The sequence below is a fragment of the Pristiophorus japonicus genome, chromosome 2 (assembly GCF_044704955.1).
Source record: "Pristiophorus japonicus isolate sPriJap1 chromosome 2, sPriJap1.hap1, whole genome shotgun sequence".
Taxonomy (NCBI): domain Eukaryota; kingdom Metazoa; phylum Chordata; class Chondrichthyes; family Pristiophoridae; genus Pristiophorus; species Pristiophorus japonicus.
In genome coordinates, this window is record NC_091978.1 from 373,479,380 (window position 1) to 373,505,471 (window position 26,092).

Genomic DNA, 26,092 nt, shown 5'->3' on the forward strand with positions numbered 1-26,092 from the left:
TCCGGCCAGACCCCTGGACCTTGCTGACTCCGGCCAGACCCCTGGACCTTGCTGACTCCGGCCAGACCCCTGGACCTTGCTGACTCCGGCCAGACCCCTGGACCTTGCTGACTCCGGCCAGACCCCTGGACCTTGCTGACTCCGGCCGCCCGCCAGCACGCGCTGCACTTTCCCGCTCACGCTTTGACCTTAGCAGCAACCAATCAAGAGTGAACACCCACACAGGCGCGGCAGCCAATCAGAGCCGCGGGGGTGACGTCACCGCGCCACGCGGGTAGCGGGGGCGGGGCTTGCAGCGCGCGCGCGCTCAGAGAGTGCTTGTCCGACTGTCGCCTCACCCCGCCCGCCCGCCCGGGGATCGGTTCCGGCACCGCCGCCGCCTGAGGAGAGCCCGGGACCCGCCCGCCGCCCGCCGCCCGGACCATGGTGCTCGAGGCCCTCGCCAGGATCATCAAGATCCAGCTGCCCGCCTACCTCAAGCGGATGCCCATCCCCGAGACTCTGAGCGGCTTCGCTCGGCTAACAGGTCGGTGAGCGGGGGAAGGCCTAACCCGGGGAGCGGGGCCCTGGGGCAGGGGGCGGGGCCTGGAGAGGGCGGGGCAGGGGGCGGGCCCTGAGGAAGGGGCGGGGCCCCTGGGGCAGGGCTTGACAGGGTAGATGCAGGGAGGATGTTTCCCTTGGCTGGGGAGTCTAGAACCAGGGGTCACAGTCTCAGGATAAGGGGTCAGCCATTTAGGACTGAGATGAGGAGGAATTTCTTCACTCGGAGGGTGGTGAATCTCTGGAATTCTCTGCCCCAGAGGGCTGTGGAGGCTCAGTCTTTGAATATATTCAAGGCTGACATTGATAGATTTTTGGATATTAAGGGAATCGAGGGATATGGGGATCGGGCGGGAAAGTGGAGTTGAGGTCGAAGATCAGCCGTGATCTTATTGAATGGTGGAGCAGGCTCGAGGGGCCGAATGGCCGACTCCTGCTCCTATTTCTTGTGTTATTATTAGGAGTGAAAGCCTAAGAACAGCAAATTGCTGTTTGTATCAGCATTTTCTGGTTTAAGCAAATTAACAGCAGAGATTTAAAGTTTATATGTGGCCCTCGAGGCTCCGTAATGTGCTCTGAGACCCGTGCAGAATAAAATGTTGGACACCTGTTTGGTCAGCTTTCCTAATATCTCTATGTGGCTTGGTGTCAAATGTTGTTTGTTAATGCTCCTGTGAAGTATCTTTGGATGGTTTACTATGTTAAAGGCGGAAAGAATCTGCTTTTTTCACGTTTTTTAATTCTCTTCATAACCTTAAAATTCAACTCCAGGATTCAAAATCTCCACTTTTCTCAAGAAAAAAAGCTAATTCCCTTAACATTTTTCCATAACACACAAATTCCTGATGTACCCAGAAATGTATTGCTCACCTCTAATCCTTACAGCAATAATGTAATTTCTGTGATTGGGTGATAAGAACATAAGAAATAGGAGGAATCGGCCATTCGACCCCTCAAGTCTGCTCCGTCATTCAATAAGATCATGGCTGATCTACCTCAACTCCACAGATCGCTGAAAATAGCAGGCCAGGATGATAAAGTGGTTAAGAAGGCATATGCGATACTTGCCTTTATTAGCCGAGGCATGGAATACAAGAGCAGGGAGGTTATGCTTGAACTGTATAAAACACTAATTAGGCCACAGCTGGAGTACTGCGTGCAGTTCTGGTCACCATATTACAGGAAAGATGTGATTGCACGAGAGAGGGTACAGAGGAGATTTATGAGGATGTTGCCTGGACTGGAGAAATTTAGATATGAGGAAGGATTGGATAGGCTGGGGTTGTTTTCTTTGTAACAGAGGAGGCTGAGGGGAGACCTGAGGTGTATAAAATTATGAGGCCTAGACAGAGTGGATAGGAAGGACTTATTTCCCTTGGCAGAGGGGTTAACAACCAGGGGGCATAGATTAGGAGATTTAGAGGGGATTTGAGGGAAAATTTTTCACCCAGAGGGTGGTGGGGGTCTGGAACTCACTGCCTGAAATTGTGGTAGAGGCAGAAACCCTCACCACATTTAGAAAGTGCTTGGATGTGCACTTGAAGTGCCGTAACCTACAGGGCTACGGACCGAGACAGGCTGGATAGTTCTTTGTCGGACGGTGCAGACATGATGGGCCGAAATAGTCTCCTTCTGTGCTGTAAATTTCTATCATTCTATGAACTCCACTTTGCCGCACTATTCCCATATCCCTTGATTCACTTAATATCCAAAAGTCTAGTGATCTCTGTCTTGAATATACTCAATAACTGAGCTTCCTCAGCACTCTGGGGTGGAGAATTCCAAAGATTCCAAAGAAGGGTAACTTTGAAGGTATGAGGCGTGAATTGGCTAGGATAGATTGGCGAATGATACTGAAGGGGTTGACTGTGGATGGGCAATGGCAGACATTTAGAGACCGCATGGATGAACTACAACAATTGTACATTCCTGTCTGGCGTAAAAATAAAAAAGGGAAGGTGGCTCAACCGTGGCTATCAAGGGAAATCAGGGATAGTATTAAAGCCAAGGAAGTGGCATACAAATTGGCCAGAAATAGCAGTGGATCCGGAGACTGGGAGAAATTTAGAACTCAGCAGAGGAGGACAAAGGGTTTGATTAGGGCAGGGAAAATAGAGTACGAGAAGAAGCTTGCAGGGAACATTAAGACAGATTGCAAAAGTTTCTATAGATATGTAAAGAGAAAAAGATTAGTAAAGTCAAACGTAGGTCCCCTGCAGTCAGAATCAGGGGAAGTGATAATGAGGAACAAAGAAATGGCGGACCAATTGAACAAGTACTTTGGTTCGGTATTCACTAAGGAGGACACAAACAACCTTCCGGATATAAAAGGGGTCGGAGGGTCTAGTAAGGAGGGGGAACTGAGGGAAATCCTTATTAATCGGGAAATTGTGTTGTGGAAATTGATGGGATTGAAGACCGATAAATCCCCAGGACCTGATGGACTGCATCCCAGAGTACTTAAGGAGGTGGCCTTGGAAATAGCGGATGCATTGACAGTCATTTTCCAACATTCCATTGACTCTGGATCAGTTCCTATGGAGTGGAGGGTAGCCAATGTAACCCCACTTTTTAAAAAAGGAGGGAGAGAGATAACAAGGAATTATAGACCGGTCAGCCTGACATCGGTAGTGGGTAAAATGATGGAATCAATTATTAAGGATGTCATAGCAGTGCATTTGGAAAGAGGTGATATGATAGGTCCAAGTCAGCATGGATTTGTGAAAGGGAAATCATGCTTGACAAATCTTCTGGAATTTTTTGAGGATGTTTCCAGTAGAGTGGACAAGGGAGAACCAGTTGATGTGTATTTGGACTTTCAGAAGGCTTTCGACAAGCTCCCACACAAGAGATTCATGTGCAAAGTTAAAGAACATGGGATTGGGGGTAGTGTGCTGACATGGATTGAGAACTGGTTGTCAGACAGGAAGCAAAGAGTAGGAGTAAATGGGGACTTTTCAGAATGGCAGGCAGTGACTAATGGGGTACCGCAAGGTTCTGTGCTGGGGCCCCAGCTGTTTACATTGTACATTAATGATTTGGACGAAGGGATTAAATGTAGTATCTCCAAATTTGCGGATGACACTAAGTTGGGTGGCAGTGTGAGCTGCGAGGAGGATGCTATTAGGCTGCAGAGCGACTTGGATAGGTTAGGTGAGTGGGCAAATGCATGGCAGATGAAGTATAATGTGGATAAATGTGAGGTTATCCACTTTGCTGGTAAAAACAGAGAGACAGACTATTATCTGAATGGTGACAGATTAGGAAAAGGGGAGGGGCAAAGAGACCTGGGTGTCATGGTACATCAGTCATTGAAGGTTGGCATGCAGGTGCAGCAGGCGGTTAAGAAAGCAAATGGCATGTTGGCCTTCATAGCGAGGGGATTTGAGTACAGGGGCAGGGAGGTGTTGCTACAGTTGTACAGGGCCTTGGTGAGGCCACACCTGGAGTATTGTGTACAGTTTTGGTATCCTAACCTGAGGAAGGACATTCTTGCTATTGAGGGAGTGCAGCGAAGGTTCACCAGACTGATTCCCGGGATGGCGGGACTGACCTATCAAGAAAGACTGGATCAACTGGGCTTGTGTTCACTGGAGTTCAGAAGAATGAGGGGACCTCATAGAAACGTTTAAAATTCTGACGGGGTTAGACAGGTTAGATGCAGGAAGAATGTTCCCAATGTTGGGGAAGTCCAGAACCAGGGGACACAGTCTAAGGATAAGGGGGAAGCCATTTAGGACCGAGATGAGGAGGAATTTCTTCACCCAGAAAGTGGTGAACCTGTGGAATTCTCTACCACGGAAAGTTGTTGAGGCCATTTCACTAAATATATTCAAAAAGGAGTTAGATGAAGTCCTTACTACTAGGGGGATCAAGGGGTATGGTGAGAAAGCAGGAATGGGGTACTGAAGTTGCATGTTCAGCCATGAACTCATTGTATGGCGGTGCAGGCTAGAAGGGCCGAATGGCCTACTGCACTATTTTCTATGTTTCTATCCTCTGAGTGAAGAAATTTCTCCTCATCTCAGTAAATGGCTGACCCCTTATTCTGAGATTGTGACCCCTGGCCAGGGGAAACATCCTTCCTGCGTCTACCTGGCAAGCCCTGTAAGAATTTTGTATGTTTCAATGAGATCACCAAAACGCAAGAGAATATAGGCCTAGTCTAGTCAATCTCTCATAGGACAATCTCTCCATCCCAGGAATCAGTCTGGTGAACCTTCATTTGCACTTCCTCCATGGCGAGTATATCCTTCCTTCGGTAAGGAGACCAAAACTGTACACAATACTCCAGCTGTGGTCTCACCAGGGCCCGATTATAATTCCAGTAAATCGTCTTTACTCTTGTGCTAAAGGCCAACATACCATTTGCTTGCTGTACCTGCATGTTAACTTTCAGTGATTGGTGTACAAGGACACCCAGGTCCCTCTGAACACCAACATTTCACAATCTCTCACCATTTCAAAATACTCTGCTTTTCTATTTTTCCTACCAAAGTGGATAACTTCACATTTCTCCACATTATATTTCATTTGCCATGTTCTTGCCCACTCACTCAGCCTGTCTATATCCCCTTGAAGCCTCTTTGTATCCTCCTCACAACTTACATTCCCACCAAGCTTTTTATCGTCAGCAAACTTGGATTATATTACATTTGGTTCCCTCATCCAAATGCAAGGGTCAAGGATGTCTCGGAGCGGGTGCAGGACATTCTAAAAAGGGAGGGAGATCAGCCAGTTGTCGTGGTGCACATTGGTACCAACGACATAGGTAAAAAAAGGGATGAGGTCCTACGAAACGAATTTAAGGAGCTAGGAGCTAAATTAAAAAGTAGGACCTCAAAAGTAGTAATCTCGGATTGCTACCAGTGCCACGTGATAGTCAGAGTAGGAATCGCAGGATAGCGCAGATGAATACGTGGCTTGAGCAGTGGTGCAGCAGGGAGGGATTCAAATTCCTGGGGCATTGGAACCGGTTCTGGGGGAGGTGGGACCAGTACAAACCGGACGGTCTGCACCTGGGCAGGACCGGAACCAATGTCCTAGGGGGAGTGTTTGCTAGTGCTGTTGGGGAGGATTTAAACTAATATGGCAGGGGGATGGGAACCAATGCAGGGAGACAGAGGGAAACAAAAAGGAGGCAAAAGCAAAAGACAGAAAGGAGATGAGGAAAAGTGGAGGGCAGAGAAACCCAAGGCAAGGAACAAAAAGGGCCACTGTACAGCAAAATTCTAAAAGGACAAAGGGTGTTAAGGCTTTGTGTCTTAATGCAAGGAGTATCCGCAATAAGGGGGATGAATTAACTGTGCAAATAGATGTTAACAAATATGATGTGATTGGGATTACGGAGACGTGGCTCCAGGATGATCAGGGCTGGGAACTCAACATCCAGAGGTATTCAACATTCAGGAAAGATAGAATAAAAGGAAAAGGAGGTGGGGTAGCATTGCTGGTTAAGAAGGAAATGAAGGCAATAGTTCGGAAGGACATTAGCTTGGATGATGTGGAATCTATATGGGTAGAGCTGCAGAACACCAAAGGGCAAAAAACGTTAGTGGGAGTTGTGTACAGACCTCCAAACAGTAGTAGTGATGTTGGGGAGGGCATCAAACATGAAATTAGGGGTGCTTGCAATAAAGGTGTAGCAGTTATAATGGGTGACTTTAATATGCACATAGATTGGGCTAACCAAACTGGAAGCAATACGGTGTGGGAGGATTTCCTGGAGTGCATAAGGGATGGTTTTTTAGACCAATATGTCGAGGAACCAACTAGGGGGGAGGCCATCTTAGACTGGGTGTTGTGTAATGAGAGAGGATTAATTAGCAATCTCGTTGTGCGAGACCCCTTGGGGAAGAGTGACCATAATATGGTGGAATTCTGCATTAGGATGGAGAATGAAACAGTTAATTCAGAGACCATGGTCCAGAACTTAAAGAAGGGTAACTTTGAAGGTATGAGGCGTGAATTGGCTAGGATAGATTGGCGAATGATACTGAAGGGGTTGACTGTGGATGGGCAATGGCAGACATTTAGAGACCGCATGGATGAACTACAACAATTGTACATTCCTGTCTGGCGTAAAAATAAAAAAGGGAAGGTGGCTCAACCGTGGCAATCAAGGGAACTCAGGGATAGTATTAAAGCCAAGGAAGTGGCATACAAATTGGCCAGAAATAACAGCGAACCCAGGGACTGGGAGAAATTTAGAACTCAGCAGAGGAGGACAAAGGGTTTGATTAGGGCAGGGAAAATGGAGTACGAGAAGAAGCTTGCAGGGAACATTAAGACGGATTGCAAAAGTTTCTATAGATATGTAAAGAGAAGAAGGTTAGTAAAGACAAACGTAGGTCCCCTGCAGTCAGAATCAGGGGAAGTCATAACGGGGAACAAAGAAATGGCGGACCAATTGAACAAGTACTTTGGTTCGGTATTCACTGAGGAGGACACAAACAACCTTCCGGATATAAAAGGGGTCGGCGGGTCTAGTAAGGAGGAGGAACTGAGGGAAATCCTTATTAGTTGGGAAATTGTGTTGGGGAAATTGATGGGATTGAATGCCGATAAATCTCCAGGGCCTGATGGACTGCATCCCAGAGTACTTAAGGAGGTGGCCTTGGAAATAGTGGATGCATTGACAGTCATTTTCCAACATTCCATTGACTCTGGATCAGTTCCTATGGAGTGGAGGGTAGCCAATGTAACCCCACTTTTTAAAAAAGGAGGGAGAGAGAAAACAGGGAATTATAGACCGGTCAGCCTGACCCCAGTAGTGGGTAAAATGATGGAATCAATTATTAAGGATGTCATAGCAGTGCATTTGGAAAGAGGTAATATGATAGGTCCAAGTCAGCATGGATTTGTGAAAGGGAAATCATGCTTGACAAATCTTCTGGAATTTTTTGAGGATGTTTCCAGTAGAGTGGACAAGGGAGAACCAGTTGATGTGGTATATTTGGACTTTCAGAAGGCTTTCGACAAGGTCCCACACAAGAGATTAATGTGCAAAGTTAAAGCACATGGGATTGGGGGTAGTGTGCTGACATGGATTGAGAACTGGTTGTCAGACAGGAAGCAAAGAGTAGGAGTAAATGGGGACTTTTCAGAATGGCAGGCAGTGACTAGTGGGGTACCGCAAGGTTCTGTTCTGGGGCCCCAGCTGTTTACACTGTATATTAATGATTTAGACGAGGGGATTAAATGTAGTATCTCCAAATTTGCGGATGACACTAAGTTGGGTGGCAGTGTGAGCTGCGAGGAGGATGCTATGAGGCTGCAGAGCGACTTTGATAGGTTCGGTGAGTGGGCAAATGCATGGCAGATGAAGTATAATGTGGATAAATGTGAGGTTATCCACTTTGGTGGTAAAAACAGAGAGACAGACTATTATCTGAATGGTGACCGATTAGGAAAAGGGGAGGTGCAACGAGACCTGGGAGTCATGGTACATCAGTCATTGAAGGTTGGCATGCAGGTACAGCAGGCGGTTAAGAAAGCAAATGGCATGTTGGCCTTCATAGCGAGGGGATTTGAGTACAGGGGCAGGGAGGTGTTGCTACAGTTGTACAGGGCCTTGGTGAGGCAACACCTGGAGTATTGTGTACAGTTTTGGTCTCCTAACCTGAGGAAGGACATTCTTGCTATTGAGGGAGTGCAGTGAAGGTTCACCAGACTGATTCCCGGGATGGCGGGACTGACCTATCAAGAAAGACTGGATCAACTGGGCTTGTGTTCACTGGAGTTCAGAAGAATGAGGGGACCTCATAGAAACGTTTAAAATTCTGACGGGGTTAGACAGGTTAGATGCAGGAAGAATGTTCCCAATGTTGGGGAAGTCCAGAACCAGGGGTCACAGTCTAAGGATAAGGGGTAAGCCATTTAGGACCGAGATGAGGAGGAAATTCTTCACCCAGAGAGTGGTGAACCTGTGGAATTCTCTACCACAGAAAGTTGTTGAGGCCAATTCACTAAATATATTCAAAAAGGAGTTCGATGAAGTCCTTACTACTAGGGGGATCAAGGGGTATGGCGAGAAAGCAGGAAGGGGGTACTGAAGTTGCATGTTCAGCCATGATCTCATTGAATGGCGGTGCAGGCTAGAAGGGCCGAATGGCCTACTCCTGCACCTATTTTCTATGTTTCTATGTTTCTAAATCATTGATATAGATTGTGACTAGCTGGGGCTCAATCCTCAGGCTACGTTAGTATATTACCCCCAATCTCGTGAATCCTAATTTTGTTTAATAACCTCTTGTGGCACCCTATCGAATGCCTTCTGAAAATTCAAATACACCACATCCACTGGTTCCTTCTGATCTAAACAAGGATAAGATCTTGTTATTTAGACAAGATCTAAACTGCTCAAGATGGGACATTGACCCTTGACTTGGCAAGCAACAAGCTTTTTTGAGTCATACTTACCTCACTCTTGCTTACAATAAATACCTCTTGTCCAACTCTTTCATAATGCATTAATAACTTTTTCCAGCTTCAAAGGTTTCTATTAATGGTTTTTTCTATTCCCTTTTTTAACCTAATTTGCTATCTAACACAATTCCTTGCTTCCTGTTGGTGTCTCCTTTTCATCCCTTTGTTACTTCTAGACTTGACTACCCCAACTCATTCCTGGCCGGCTTTCCACATTCTACATGACGTAAACTTGAGATCCAAAACTCGTGTACTAACTCTCACCAAGTCACGATCACCCATCACCCTGTGCTTTCTGAACTACATTGGCTCCCAGTTAAACAACGCCCCGATTTCAAAATTATCACCCCTTGGCCTTGCCCCTCTCTGTCTCTCTAATCTTTTTCAGCCTCATAACCTCACAAGATGTCTGTGCTCCTCAAATTCTGCCCTCTTGAACATCCCACATTATAACTGCTCAACCATCGGTGGCTGTGCCATCAGCTGTTTGGGCCCTAAACTCTGGAGCTCCCCCCCACCCCCCAACCTCTCTTTCCTCCTTTTAAGACGCTCTTTAAAACCTACCTCTTTAACTAAGTTTTTTTTAGTCATCTCTTAATTTTTTCTTTTGTGGCTCGGTGTCAAATGTATCTGTTTTATCTTGTTACACTTCTGTAAAGCGCCTTGGGACGTTTTACTATGTTAAAGGCGCTTTATAAATGAACGTTATTATTATTAACCATTAATGGCCAAGGTGAATATCCAAGCATTGATCGCTCATTCACCGTGTCGGACATTTCCATTCAAACTCATGGGAGGGTGTAATTTTAACCTAACCTGCGGGATGAGAGGCCGATTTTACACCCGGCCCAATATTGTTCCCTGTTGCTTTCGCTGAAGGGTGGGATCGCTTGAAGGTGTAAACCCTGCGTTATCCCAATCCTGTCTGTTTTCCGCTGGATGGGTTTGGATAAAATTGCCCATGGGGTATTGTTCATCCCTTGCTTTTGCTCGGGAGCCTCTTATCAACAAGAGTAGACATTGATGACGAGATCCAACACCTCCACCAGTGCAGCCTTCCGCCGCCTGAGGAAAAGAGTGTTTGAAGACCAGGCCCTCAAATCTGCCACCAAGCTCATACTACAGGGCTGTAGTGATACCCGCCCTTCTGTATGGCTCAGAGACATGGACTATGTACAGTAGACACCAAGTCGCTGGAGAAATACCACCAACGATGTCTCTGCAAGATCCTGCAAATCCCCTGGGAGGATAGAAGCACCAACGTTAGCGTCCTCGACCAGGCCAACATCCCCAGCATTGAAGCACTGACCACACTTGATCAGCTCCGCTGGGCGGGCCACATAGTTCGCATGCCAGACACGAGACTCCCAAAGCAAGCGCTCTACTCGGAACCCCTTCACGGCAAACGAGCCAAAGGTGGGCAGAGGAAACGTTACAGGGACACCCTCAAAGCCTCGGTGATAAAGTGCAACATCCCCACCGACACCTGGGAGTCCCTGGCCAAAGACCACCTTAAGTGGAGGAAGTGCATCCGGGAGGGCGCTGAGCATCTCGAGTCTCATCGCCGAGAGCATGCAGAAATCAAGTGCAGGCAGCGGAAGGAGCGTGCGGCAAACCAGTCTCGCCCTCCCCTTCCCTCAACCACTGTCCCAGCTGTGACACGGACTGTGGTTCTCATTGGACTGTTCAGCCACCTAAGGACTCATGTTAAGAGTGGAAGCAAGTTTTCCTCAATTCCGAGGGACTGCCTATGATGATACTAAATATATTCAAAAAGGAGTTAGATGGAGTCCTTACTACTAGGGGAATCAAGGGGTATGGCGAGAAAGCAGGAATGGGGTACTGAAGTTGCATGTTCAGCCATGAACTCATTGAATGGCGGTGCAGGCTAGAAGGGCCGAATGGCCTACTCCTGCACCTATTTTCTATGTTTCTATGCTTTTGCTTCTGCTGAGTGTATCCACAAAGGGCCGCTGTGAATAAGTCCTGTTGATTGCGTCTGTATTCATTCATGTACTTTTGATACTGGTGATTTGAATTCACCGGCAAAACTTTTTTTTGCACTTTGTGGTTGTGGGCTAGCCAAGTGCTTATAACCACATTTCACACACTTCTCATTTACTGGCATAACTATCCACTTTTCTGGTGTGTAATACTGTCTGCATCACACACCAGAAAGTCTAAATACACTAAGTACATGGACAGCAGGGGAGAGCACAACAGGGAGAATACGAAGAGATTAGGAGAGAAGTCATAAAAACAATTAGGAAGACAAAGAGGAACTATAAAATTAAATTATCAAGGAACAGAAAATAAAACAGCAAAATATTCTACAAGCACATAAATTTAAAAAAAAAGTCGGGATGGGAATAGGGCCACGAAGGGGTGGGCAGGTTAAAATCACAGGTCGTGCAATGGCAGAAATGGTAAATAATTATTTTGCTTCAGGGAGATGGATCTAGTGAACATGACATTGCAAGATGCAATTAGAAATGATATAACAGCATTTAAAATACAGGTGATATTAAATAAGCTGATCAAAATCAAAAGAGGATAAAACCCCTGGTCCGGACGGATTACCTCCGTGCATTTTAAAAGAATTTAGGGAAGAGATAGCAGAGCCACTATTACACATATATTTAATAATTTGTTAGGAAAAAGGTGTAGTGCTGGAGGTCTATCACAGATAGATAGAATATGTCCAGGGAACTATAGACCAGACAGCTTAACATCGGTGGCAGGATGGAATCCCGACTAAAGAAGAAAATAGATGAACATCAAGAAACCAAAAATACAATAATGAATAGTTAGCATGGATTTCAAAAGGGAAAATCTTGCTTGACCAACCACATTTCCCACATTACAACAGTGACTACACTTCAAAAAGTACTTCATTGGCTGTAAAGAGCTTTGGAACGTCCGGTGGTCATGAAAGGCGCTATATAAATGCGAATCTTTCCCTTTTTTTGTTTCATTTACTTTTTTGATGAGGTAACCGAGAGTAGACAATGGTAATACAGAAGATGTAATTTATCTAGATTTCCAAAAGGCCTTCGAAGGTCAGAGCATGCGGAGTTTGCGGGTAGCTACGTGGCTTCAAGATAGAAAGCAGAGAGTAGCTATTCATAGGGGCAGAAGGTGGGTCGTGCTGGGACCACTGCTGTTCACAATTTATATTACAATTTAGACTGGAATCAAGAACACTTTCTTAATTTGTGGATGACACCAAATTGGGATTGGGGGGGGGAAATAGTCATCATTGAGGAGGACTGCAACAAATTACAAGAAGACATTAATTAATAAACTTGAAGAAAGGGCATATAATTGGCAAATGAGGTTCAACACATAAATGTGAGGTCTTACAATTTGGTAAGAAAAATAAGGTCACATTTCTTGGAAAATAAGTATCGAAATGGGATAGAGAGCAAAGGGATCTGGGAGTACAAATATACAAATCACAAAGTAGTGACAGGTTAATAAGGCCATTTATTAAAAAGCAAACCAAGCACGGGTTTATTTCTAGAGGGATAGAATTGAAAAGTTATGCTAAACTTGTATCAAACCTTGGTTAGAGCACATTTGGAGTACTGCATACAATTCTGGTTGCCATTTATTGGCCGAGGCATCGAATATTAGAGCAGGGAGGTTATGCTTAAATTGTATAATACTTTTGTTAGGGCAAAGCTGGAGTACTGCGTGCAGTTCTGGTCGCCATATTATAGGAAGGACGTGATTGCACTAGAGAGGATGCAGAGGAGATTCACTAGGATGCTGCCTGGAATGGAGAATCTTAGTTATGAGGACAGATTGGATAGGCTGGGTTTGTTCTCATTGGATCAGAGGAGGTTGAGAGGAGACCTCATTGAGGTGTACAAAATATTGAGGGGCCTGGACATAGTGGAAAGTAAGGGCCTATTTCCTTTGGTGGAGGGGTCTATTACGAAGGGGCATAGTTTTAAGGTGGTTGGTGGAAGGTTTAGAGGGGATTTGAGGGGGGGGCTTCTTTATGCAGAGGGTTGTGGGGATCTGGAACTCATTGCCTGGAAGAGTGGTGGATGCAGAAACCCTCACCACTTTTAAGAGATGGTTGGATGGGCATTTAAAGTGCCGTAACCTGCAGGGTTACGGACCTAGAACTGGTAATTGAGATTAGACTGGATGACCTTTTGTTGGACTGCGCAGATATAATGGTAAGTACTGCAGAGAATTGAATACGGCCAGGGTCGTCATCTGGACTAGTTTCGATTGCCTGGATGGGTCGGAGAGGAATTTTCCCAGATTTTTAAAAAAAATTGGCCTGGGTTTTTATCTCTTGTTTTGCCTCTCCCAGGAGATCACATGGCTCTGGTTGGGGTGGAGTGTAGAATGTTTCAGTGTAAGGGATGTCGCAGTTGTGTGAGGCGGACTGGTTGGGCTGGGTGCTCTTTGCCTTTCCGTCATTGTTCATAGGTTTATATCTAACCTTCAGGGCTGCTGACCGAGGGCCGTGCGGCTCTTTGTCGGCCGGCACGGACACGATGGGCCGGAATGGCCTCCTTCTGCGCTGTAAATTTCTATGTTTCTATAAAAAAGGATATAGAGGCACTGGAGAGGGTGCAAAAAAGATTTCAGGAAAGGATGAAAAGGCTGGGTCTCTTTTCTCTTCTGTTGAAAAGAGAACACGGAGGGGTGACCGAATAGAGGTCCTTAAAATGATAAGTTTTGATAGAGACAACACAGAGAGAGTATTTGCATCTGTGGGGAAGAGCAAAACTAGAGGCCATCAATATAAGATCGTCATCAAGAAATCCAATGGAGAATTCAGAAGAAACTTCTTTCCCAGAGAGCGGTGAGAATGTGGAACTCACTGTCACAGGGAGAGGTTGAAGCAAATAGTATCGATTTTAAGGGGAGGCTAAACAAAAATATAGGGGAGAAGGGATTAGAGGGTTATGCTGATAGATTTAGATGAGGAAAGACTGGAGGAGGCTCGAATGGAGCATAAACGCCGGCATGGACTGGTTGGGCCGAATGGCCTGTTACTGTGCCGTATATCCGATGTAAAGTCCTTCAGATCAACACGGGATAAACGGGTCCTTTTCAGAATGGCAGGCAGTGACTAGTGAGGTGCCGCAGGGCTCAGTGCTGGGACCCCAGCTATTTACAATATACATTAATGATTTAGATGAAGGAATTGAGTGTAATATCTCCAAGTTTGCAGATGACACTAAACTGGGTGGTGGTGTGAGCTGTGAGGAGGACGCTAAGAAGTTGCAGGGTGACTTGGACAGGTTAGGTGAGTGGGCAAATACATGGCAGATGCAGTATAATGTGGATAAATGTGAGGTTATCCACTTTGGGGGCAAAAACACGAAGGCAGAATATTATCTGAATGGTGGCAGATTAGGAAAAGGGGAGGTGCAACGAGACCTGGGTGTCATGGTTCATCAGTCATTGAAAGTTGGCATGCAGATACAGCAGGCGGTGAAGAAGGCAAATGGTATGTTGGCCTTCATAGTGAGGGGATTTGAGTATAGGAGCAGGGAGGTCTTACTGCAGTTGTTCAGGGCCTTAGTGAGGCCTCACCTGGAATATTGTGTTCAGTTTTGGTCTCTTAATCTGAGGAAGGACATTCTTGCTATTGAGGGAGTGCAGCAAAGATTCACCAGACTGATTCCAGGGATGGCTGGACTGACATATGAGGAGAGACTGGATCAACTGGGCCTTAAACACTGGAGCTTAGAAAGATGAGAGGGAATCTCATAGAAACATATAAAATTGTGACTGGACTGGACAGGTTACATGCAGGAAGAATGTTCCCGATGTTGGGGAAGTCCAGAACCAGGGGACACAGTCTTAGGATAAGGTGTAGGCCATTTAGGACTGAGATGAGGAGAAACTTCTTCACTCAGAGTTGTTAACCTGTGGAATTCCCTACCACAAAGAGTTGTTGATGATGCCAGTTCATTGGATATATTCAAGAGTGAGTTAGATATCCCTTATGGCTAAAGGGATCAAGGGGTATGGAGAGAAAGCAGGAAAGGGGTACTGAGGTGAATGATCAGCCATGATCTTATTGAATGGTGGTGCAGGCTCGAAGGGCCAAATGGCCGACTCCTGCACCTATTTTCTATGTTTCTATGTAAAGCTCTGAGGCTTGGAGGAGCTGCACGCTGTGTCTGAGGCTTGGCATGTGGCAGAGTGGATAAATCACTTGACGTAAGCAGTAAACCTTGGGTTCAAATTACAATTGTGCCCTTCTCAAATCAAGTGCTCCATCCAATTGAAGAGAAGTTAAATAGAATTTTTTTTAAAGGCGAATTGGATATTCGAGGGATGGACAATTGAAAAGTGTTCACAAGGCAGAATTACCTGAATCATAGTTAAGCAAAATTAATAGACATCTGTGAATGCTGTACTTTGCTGCATAATTGTGCATATTTATATGTTTTGCTACAACTTGTATTAATCTACAAGTACCAAGCTTTCAATTTCAAAAATGGCACGAACACCAGCCTTCTGTTTTTGAACTGTACTCGTTACATATGGAAAACCTTTAAATGACCACTTGATGGTCCCTAGCTTAAGTTCACCATGACCCACAAATCGTGCCTCCAACTATAAACCAGCTGATTCTGTGATTAGTTATCCTGTGTATGAAGCTATGAGAGTGATTTCTATAATTCTCAGCGTTTTCACGTGTGTGTGTGTGTGTGTGTGTGTTTTTAGAGTTTGAGCTTGATCTGTTGCTGTGTGAGTGACGGTTGCAGCTAAAATACAAGGAAGATTAATGGCAGATGACGTAACGTCGGAAGAAATGTGGAAGAGCAAAGATAAAGAAGATAGTGACAATTCAGCAAAATAGGCCAGGTTAGTTTGAGGAGAAGATAAAATCTGACAGCAACAAATAAGAGTAGAGAATAAGAATGTGCACAAGTCTGTCAATTGTTGCCCTTCTGTGCAATCCCCCATAAACATAGGGCTGGCCACTTAATTATTTTTCTTGAAGTAGCTCTAATGTAAAAACATGCTGTCTGTTAGTTTTGAACGGACAATGTTTGTTGTATAATCAGAAGCATGTGCACTCCTTGACCAAGGTTACAGAATATGAAGAAAGTGCACTGGATAGTTTTAGGAACTGAAAAATTAAGAGCAGGAGTAGGCTATTCAGCCCCTTGAGCATGTTCTGCCATTCAATAAGATCATGGCTGATCTTCTACCTCAACTCCACTTTCCTGCACTGTCCCCATATCCTTTGATTCCTTTAATATCCAAAAATCTATCGATCTCTGTCTTAAATGTACTCGAAGACTGAGCCTCCACAGTACAGAATTCTAAAGATTCACCACCCTCTGAGTGAAGAAGTTTCTCCTCATCTCAGTCCTAAATGGCCGACCCCTTATCCTGAGACTGTGACCCCTGGTTCTAGACTCCCCAGCCAGGGGTAAACATCCTCCCTGCATCCACCCTGTCAAGCCCTGTAAGAATTTTTTATGTTTCAATGAGATCACCTCTCATTCTTCTAAATTCCAGAGTATATAGGCCTAGTCTGCGCAATCTTTCTTCAGAGGACAATCCCCCCATCCCAGGAATCAGTCTGGTGAACCTTTGTTGCACTCCCTTTATGGCAATTCTATCCTTCCTTCGGTAAGGAGACCGACACTGTGCACAATACTCCAGGTGTGGTCTCACCAGGGCCCGATATAATTGCAGTAATACGTCTTTACTCTTGTACTCAAATCCTCTTGTAATAAAGGCAAACATACCATTTGCTCTCTTAATTGCTTGCTGTACCTGCATGTTAACTTTCAGTGCTTTGTGTACAAGGACACCCAGGTCCTTCTGAACACCAACATTTCCCAATCTCTCACCGTTTAAAAAATACTCTGCTTTTCTATTTTTCCAAAGTGGATAACTTCATATTTCTCCATATTATATTCCATTTGCCATGTTCTTGCCCACTCACTTAGCCTGTCTATATCCCCTTGAAGCCTCTTTGCATCCTCCTCACAACTTACAATTCCAGTTTGAGGTAACTACATGGCAAAGCCCCTGAATGATTCTGAAGTGCCCAGTAGCATTACAATTCAAAACTGGAAGGCTGGGGATTTGTTGCTGAACTCTAACACTTCTGTGTTTTAAGACACTTTTAGGCTGGTGTTTGTTTTATTTTGGATCCAGAGAGATCAAGATCTGTGTGCAGGCCGCTACCTCTTACAATGCTAAATCCAGCTCCTATTTTCGTTGGTCTGCAAGAATCTAACTCATTGATGCTCACCTCCTAGGATTAAAAGTAAAACTGGTCTAAAAGCGACTTTAGTATATAGAATCCTAGCAGTTTATGGCACAGGAGGAGGCCATATTGTGTATATTTATTAAGTGCAGGATTGTGATAATTAGGTGATACTTTTAATAAACTTCCAGCATTTAGCTTTAGAAGATACCAGATGCTGTGACAAGTAATTTTCTTAGAGGGAGAATTTGTGTTCTCTCTGGTGAGTTAACAAACTAACCTGGTGTGGAAGAAGTACAAAATGTCAGTGATGCTATGGAAGTGCTATAATTTTCAGTCGTGTAGCATCTCCACATTTTGCTGCCTAAAATCATAGCGTTATGAAGGAAACATTGTTCTGTATTGATGGCATAATTGGAAATATATCTCTGTATTCATTGAAATTCATGGCACAGGAGGAGGCCATTCGCTCCATCGTGTCTGTGCGGCCGACAAAGAGCTACCCAGCCTATTCCCACTTTCCAGCTCTCGGTCCGTAGCCCTGTAGGTTACGGCACTTCAGGTGCACATCCAAGTACTTTTTAAATGTGGTGAGGGTTTCTGCCTCTACCACCCTTTCAGGCAGTGAGTTCCAGACTCCCACCACCCTGTGTGAAGACATTTCCCCTCAAATCCCACCTAAACCTTCTAATTACTTTAAATCTATGCCTCCTGGTTATTGACGCCCCCTGCTAAGGGAAATAGGTCCATCCTATTCACTCTATCTCGGCCCCTCATAATTTTATACACCTCAATTAAGTCTCCCATCAGCCTCCTGTTTCAAAGAAAACAACCCCAGCCTATCCAGTCTTTCCTCATAGTTAACATTCTCCAGTCTAGGCAACATCCTCTGCACCGTCTCGAGTGCAATCACATCTTTCAGGTAATGTGGTGTCCAGAACTGCACAAATTGCAAATAAAGCCTTCCTCCGAGAGTTATAATTTCCATTGCCTGCAGTAGCAATGTATGGTTACAGCTTTCTGTCTGGATAATAAAACTTTGAGATGCGGTGCGTGGATTCAGGGTTGATTTCCCCTGCTCTGTTTCTAATGCGAGCTATGCTGCACATGAAAGTACTGGGGTTGCAGTTTGTGCAAGGTGGGGGGAAGGAAAACCAAGCTGCTCGAGGAGGATGTATGGTGAAAGAATGTCCTTCTAACAGCAGATCCCTGGCACAGTGGACCCATACGACTAATAATCATCATTTATGCCACGTGCTCTTCATTAGGGTAAAATGATTCTGTGTGAAGAGAGAAAAAGCTGTTCAGAAGCAGCAACTTTTATAATCTCTGACAAATGGTCATCGACCTGAAACGTTAACTCGGTTTCTCTCTCCACAGATGCTGCCTGACCTGCTGCGTATTTCCAGCATTTTCTGTTTTTATTTCAGATTTCCAATATCCACAGTATTTTGCTTTATGTTTTATAACCTCTTTTTCAGGAAAACTACATTTAGCTTGTACTACATTGGAATTGGGGATTCGTTGTTTATTTTAATATTTTTGGGGTTCTCTAAGAGGGTTGGGGGAGAAGAAAAGTAAGTGTGGGAAGATTATTCTGTGAAAGGGAATGTATAAGTTTTATTTTTGATTAAAGCTGGTTAAAGATATTTGTGCTGTAAGCTCCTGCTAGTAGCAATGTTCCCATTTTGCTGCACAGCTGGTGGAATCTCTTGTGCAGGTCGCTTGCTGGTTTCACAATGGAAAAACCGCACATGTGCGACGCAGCCTCTTGAATGGGCCGTACACCCCCCAAAAATTAGAGGGAACATCGACTAGTAGGCCCCAATCTGGTTAATAGCAGAAATTTACCTCAATAACATCAGCAACAATGAGTTGCTTCCCTAAACCACCAAAATTTCACACGTGGTTGCTGCAGATTTCGGTATATTCCTTCTGCTCTCATTCTCCCCCTCTCCCCAAATTAGTGTGTGTTCATTTTAAGCATAGCTTCAGTACCTGGTAGTTGATTGAATAAACAGATACTCGACATTTGATATCTTCCCCACAATGGTGCATTATCATTATTGTTTCTATCCTGTTGCCCACAGTTGCAGAATGGCTGCGATTGCTGCCGTTCCTCGGAGTTCTTGCACTTCTTGGGTACCTTGCCATTCGACCCTTCATCCCCCGAAAGAAGCAACAGAAAGACAGCTTAATTAATCTAAAAATCCAGAAGGAAAATCCCAAAGTGGTGAATGAAATCAACATTGAAGATCTACAATTCACCAAGGCAGCGTACTGCAGGTGTTGGCGATCAAAGACGGTAATGAGATCGGGCCGTGTTTGGGGCAGCCTAGTCAGGGGTGCACTTAAAGAAAACTAACTTGCATAGAATTTGGCCTGCTTCTGTGCTGTATTCGGCCAATCCAGTCCACGCCGGTCTTTATGTTCCACTCGAGCCTCCTCCCGCATCTCCTCATCTAGCAATCTAGATCAGTGATTTGGATGAGGGGACCAAATGTAATATATCTTAAGTTTGATGATGATTCAAAGCTAGGTGGGAATGTAAGTTGTGAGGATGCAAAGAGGCTTCATGGGGATATAGACAGGCTAGGTGAGTGGGCAAGAACATGGCAAATGGAATATAATGTGAAGTTACCCCCTTTGGTAGGAAAAATAGAAAATCGAGTATTTTTTAAATGGTGAGAGGCTGGGAAATGTTGGCATTCAGAGGGACCTGGGTGTCTGATTGCAATTATATGGGGCCCTGGTGAGACCGCACCTGGAGTATTGTGTACAGTGTCGGTCTCCTTACCAAAGGAAGAATTTTCTCGCCATAGAGGGAGTGCAACGAAGATTCACCAGACTGTTTCCTGGGATGGGGGGATTGTCCTATGAGGAGAGATTGAGCAGACTAGGTCTATATTCTCTAGAGTTTAAAAGAATGAGAGGTGATCTCATTGAAACATACAACATTCTTAAGGGGTTTGACAGGGTAGATGCAGGGAGGATGTTTCCCCGGGCTGGGGGGGTCTAGAACCAGGGGTCACCATCTCAGAATAAGGTGTCGGCCATTTAGGACTGAGATGAGGAGGAATTTCTTCAGAGGGTGGTGAATCTTTGGAATTCTGTACTCCCAACAGGGTGTGGAGGCTCAGTCTTTGAGTATATTCAAGACAGATCAATAGATTTTTGGATATTAAGGGAATCAAGGGATAGTACAGGAAAATGTTGAGGTAGATGATCAGCCATGATCTTATTGAATGGCGGAGCAGGCTCAAGGGGCCGAATAGCTGCCTCCTGCTCCAATTTCTTATATTCTTGTGTAACTCTATCAGCATAACCATCTATTCCCTTCTCCCCTATATGCTTGTCTAGCCTCCCCTTAAATGTGTCGATACTATTCACCTCAACCCTTCCCTGTGGCAGCGAATTCCACATTCTCACCAAAGAAGTTTCTCCTGAATTCCCTGTAGGATTTCTGGGTGACGATCTTATATTGATGGCCTCTAATTTTGCTCTTCCACTACAAGTGGAAACACTCTCTCTGTATTCACTCGATCAAAACCTTTCATCATTTTAAAGACTTTTATTAGGTCACCCCTCAGCCTTCTCTTTTTAAGGAAGAGACCTAGCCTGTTCATCCTTTCCTGAAATCTTTTTTGCACTCTCTCCAATGCCTCTATCCTTTTTATAATATGGTGACCTGAATTGTACGCAGTCTCGCCAAGGTTCAATACAAGTTGAGCATAATTTCTAAATTCTATCCTTGTATAAATAAACCGTAGTGCTTGGTTTGCTTTCGTTTAATAGCCTTATTAACCCGTGTCACTACTTTGTGATTTGTGTATTTGAGATCCCTTTGTTCTTTTACCCCATTTAGATTCTTATTTTCCAAGTAATATGTGGCCTCCTTATTTTTCTTACCAAAATGTAACACCTCACATTATCTGTGTTGAAATTGATTTGCCAACAGGGCTGTTGCCATGTGTGGAACTGTACTCCGGGAAAAATAAAAAAACTATAAACTAGTTAACGAACAAATTCTATTCAGCTCCATTTATAGAAACATAGAAAATAGGTGCAGGAGTAGGCCATTCGGCCCTTCGAGCCTGCACCGCCATTCAATGAGTTCATGGCTGAACATGCAACTTCAGTACCCCCTTCCTGCTTTCTCACCATACCCCTTGATCCCCCGAGTAGTAAGGACTTCATCCAACTCCTTTTTGAATATATTTAGTGAATTGGCCTCAACAACTTTCTGTGGTAGAGTTCCACAGGTTCACCACTCTCTGGGTGAAGAAGTTTCTCCTCATCTCAGTCCTAAATGGCTTACCCCTTATCCTTAGACTGTGACCCCTGGTTCTGGACTTCCCCAACATTGGGAACATTCTTCCTGCATCTAACCTGTTTAAACCCGTCAGAATTTTAAACGTTTCTATGAGATCCCCTCTCATTCTTCTGAACTCCAGTGAATACAAGCCCAGTTGATCCAGTCTTTCTTGATATGTCAGTCCTGCCATCCCGGGAATCAGTCTGGTGAATCTTCGCTGCTCTTCCTCAATAGCAAGAATGTCCTTCCTCAAGTTAGAAGACCAAAACTGTACACAATACTCCAGGTGTGGCCTCACCAAGGCCCTGTACAACTGTAGTGACACCTCCCTGCCCCTGTACTCAAATCCCCTCGCTATGAAGGCCAACATGCCATTTGCTTTCTTAACCGCCTGCTGTACCTGCATGCCAACCTTCAATGACTGATGTACCATGACACCCAGGTCTCGTTGCACCTCTCCTTTTCCTAATCTGTCACCATTCAGATAATAGTCTGTCTCTCTGTTTTTACCACCAAAGTGGATAACCTCACATTTATCCACATTGTACTTCATCTGCCATGCATTTGCCCACTCACCTAACCTATCCAAGTCACTCTGCAGCCTCATAGCATCCTCCTCGCAGCTCACACTGCCACCCAACTTAGTGTCATCTGCAAATTTGGAGATCCTACATTTAATCGCCTCGTCTAAGTCATTAATGTACAATGTAAACAACAGGGGCCCCAGCACAGAATCTTGCGGTACCCCACTAGTCACTGCCTGCCATTCTGAAAAGTACCCATTTACTCCTACTCTTTGCTTCCTGTCTGCCAACCAGTTCTCAATCCATGTCAGCACACTATCCCCAATCCCATGCGCTTTAACTTTGCATATTAATCTCTTGTGTGGGACCTTGTCGAAAGCCTTCTGAAAGTCCGAATATACCACATCAACTGGTTCTCCCTTGTCCACTCTACTGGAAACATCCTCAAAAAATTCCAGAAGATTTGTCAAGCATGATTTCCCTTTCACAAATCCATGCTGGCTTGGACCTATCATGTCACCTCTTTCCAAATGCGATGCTATGACATCCTTAATAATTGATTCCATCATTTTACCCACTACCGATGTCAGGCTGACTGGTCTATAATTCCCTGTTTTCTCTCTCTCCCTCCTTTTTTGAAAAGTGGGGTTACATTGGCTACCCTCCACTCCTTCGGAACTGATCCAGAGTCAATGGAATGTTGGAAAATGACTGTCAATGCATCCGCTATTTCCAAGGCCACCTCCTTAAGTACTCTGGGATGCAGTCCATCAGGCCCTGGGGATTTATCGGCCTTCAATCCCATCAATTTCCCCAACACAATTTCCCGACTAATAAGGACTTCCCTCAGTTCCTCCTCCTTACTAGACCCTCTGACCCCTTTTATATCCGGAAGGTTGTTTGTGTACTCCTTAGTGAATACCGAACCAAAGTACTTGTTCAATTGGTCTGCCATTTCTTTGTTCCCCGTTATGACTTCCCCTGATTCTGACTGCAGGGGACCTACGTTTGTCTTTACTAACCTTTTTCTCTTTACATATCTATAGAAACTTTTGCAGTCCGTCGTAATGTTCCCTGCAAGCTTCCTCTCGTACTCTATTTTCCCTGCCCTAATCAAACCCTTTGTCCTCCTCTGCTGAGTTCTAAATTTCTCCCAGTCCCCGGGTTCACTGCTAAGTCTGGCCATTATGATAATCTCTCAGATGAGTTAGACCCCACTTGGAGAATTTTCCTTGCATTCAAGGGAAATAGAAAAGAGAATAGTCCCCCATCCCATGATTGTGAAGGAGAACAGGGCGGGCATTTAAAAGTTAATGTAAGCAACCGCAATAATCCTGGCTAACTTTAGTTACTGTATATACAACTGTTTCAAGGAGAGAATAATATTGGGACAGAAGAATTTACTTGCCTGTAGTTATCGTTCCTACAAGAGGAACAGATCCAAAAGTTGGGATTGACTGGTGCACCACACAAGATAAAGGGTCCATTTAAGGATTATTTGCAACCCATTCAAATATGGTCACTCAGCATGCTGCACGCCACAGATGTTAGGCTTCAGCTGCTGCTAAATTTCTAACATGAAGAATCTTGTGTGTTAATTTGACCTCCTGAGCTCATGCTAGCACTGTTGTTCTTCAGTCAGGACGGTTTTACACCCTTCACAGCAGCCAACTTCCCAATGAGATTTAACAAGATGAGGTTCTCTGAACAGTCAGGGGAGCTGAATAGAATTTGTTGGTAAACTAGTTTGTGTTGAGATATTTTTTTCCTTCCAAAAGATTTATTCCCGAGTACAGTTCCACAGATGGCAACAGCCCTCCAGCACTTTGCCAAAGTGACCATTCTTTTACATAAACCTAGACACAGTGCAGTAGGCAGCTGGACTGTGGGCCATCGAGACTAATTGTGCTGTCACCTGATGTTCATGTGCACGTTCCAGCAAGAGTGCTGTATTTCATTAGACCGGAGGTCTCTGACGTCTGCCTGTTTAAGTGGACTTAAAGATCCCAGTATTTAGCAAGGAATTCTCTCTTGACCAACAAGAGATTAACTTGTTCATTTTATGGTTTGTGGGACTGTGCTGCGTGCACATTGCTGATGGTTTGTTCCCATAAGTGTCTACAAAGTAGTCTTCAAAAAGTAATTTGGTTCTTAAGGATTTGGGGATGTCCTGGGAGCATAAGTCACTATATAAATGCAATTTCTTTCTTCCATTGACAATGGCAAGTCCCAGCTTTCTCAATGGTGTCTACCTCGTGCATGTTTTCACAAAACACCTGCAAATTACAGAAAACATTATATGGCTGAAATTACAAGGTCTGCTGTTGGTCTCACTGAATGAGGTGGAAGCAGAACTAGAACTGTGCAATTTCAGCCCTCGTGTTTTAAAGTATTTTGAAAAGTAATAAAACACTGATTTGAAATTTTTATAGGGTTGAAGGTAATCTTAAAAGCAGGTTCCCTCTAATACTGCATTCTTGTAACATGCTATAAAATGTTTCTAAACCACAGTATGCTCTAAGTGCTGAGGAATGACGATTTGATTGGCCTTGTTTTCTCTCTACAGTTCCCTGTTTGTGACGGGTCTCACAACAAACACAATGAATTGACGGGCGATAATGTGGGTCCGTTGATAATTAAGAAGAAAGAAGTATAACTTTTTTATTTTCTATAATCATGACGTAATATGTGTTCGTGATGTTCGAGGGATCATTTATTTGTAAACTGCAACCATGAACTTTAACAGTCCAGTAAATGTAACTTTACAGTAAAATGTGTACAGAAGTGGTAGTTTTGTGTCACGAACAAATGTGTGGAAGTTAATTTGTGCAAATGTGGTGGTTATAACTGAGGCAGACGACTTTCACTATCATGATTAAACAGACTAAAGGAATTGTTTAAAACTGGATTGTGCTTTTACTTTACTCAGATGACCCTTTTGAATTTATTTTTGAACATTGCAGTTCCTCAATGTTTTCACACACAGGTTGTGTGCTCAAATACTTTACTATGTCTGATTAATAAACTACAAAAAATGACTGCTGTTTATGAAAGTTTTTCTGCTGGGTGCAAATAATTTTCAGTTGCTAAGGACAACAAACACTTTATTTACTTTCCATCCAAGTCTTGAAGTCACACTGAGGTCTATTACACTGACCTCTACAGGTCCAATTCTTATTGTAATGACAAACAGAAGAGCCCCTGTTTGCCACATAATTGTGGATCTGCTAACTAGTGGGGCTACCTTTTGGAATCCCACTATACCTTGTCTGAAGGACGAGGAGAGATATTTGGATACCAGGGAGGAGGAGGAGGGCAGTACCTCGGTATAAGGATTTAGCGGACCTGGAGAACATCACAAGGGATCTTTGTATTCTGCCAGAGGGTGGCCTAATACCACAACCCACAGCAAGAAAGGCCCACCTTGTAGCAGGGACAGCACTGCTTCGAACTTCTTTGCATCAGGGTAATTCCAGGCTGACGTATGGAAGATCTATCAGTCATTGTTTTTATTTATAAGATGTAGTTTCGCTGGCAAGGCCGGCATTTATTGCCCATCCCAAATCGCCTTTAGAAGGTGGTGGTGAGCCGCCGCCTTGAACCACTGCAGTCCGTGTGGTGAAGGTGCTCCCACAGTGGTGTTAGGGAGGGAGTTCCAGGATTGTGACCCAGTGACTATGAAGGAATGGCCGATATATTTCCAAGTCAGGATGGTGTATGACTTGGAGGTGGTGGTGTTCTCATGTGCCTGCTGCCCTTGTCCTTCTAGACAGAAGAGGTCGCAAGTTTGGGAGGTGCTGCCGAAGAAGCCTTGGCGAGTTGCTGCAGTGCATCTTGTAGATGGTACACACTGCAGCCACGGTGCGCCGGTGGTGGAGGGAGTGCCAATCAAACTGGCTGCTTTGTCCTGGATGGTAGAGGCATACAGCAGGTGACTGATCAATAGCTTAACAGGACAGAAGAGCAGTGAGATGAAAACACACTAAAGGTAAATGTGAGGTCCTGTGTCTGGTGTGGATTGGAATGGTTCAATCACTGAACAATTGGGAATAGTGCAAATATCTGTGCATGTTC

The 26,092-nt window shown here is 44.6% G+C and overlaps 1 protein-coding gene across 1 annotated transcript; it reads left to right on the forward strand.

The window, feature by feature from the left end:
• The first annotated feature begins 319 nt into the window (after window positions 1–319).
• cisd2 (CDGSH iron sulfur domain 2) lies at window positions 320–25,056 on the forward strand. The gene is made up of 3 exons (XM_070873153.1): window positions 320–526; window positions 19,270–19,484; window positions 24,585–25,056. Exons 1-3 carry the CDS (start codon window positions 424–426, stop codon window positions 24,672–24,674), a joined length of 408 nt encoding a protein of 135 aa, XP_070729254.1. The 5' UTR covers window positions 320–423; the 3' UTR covers window positions 24,675–25,056.
• Window positions 25,057–26,092: the final 1,036 nt, after the last annotated feature.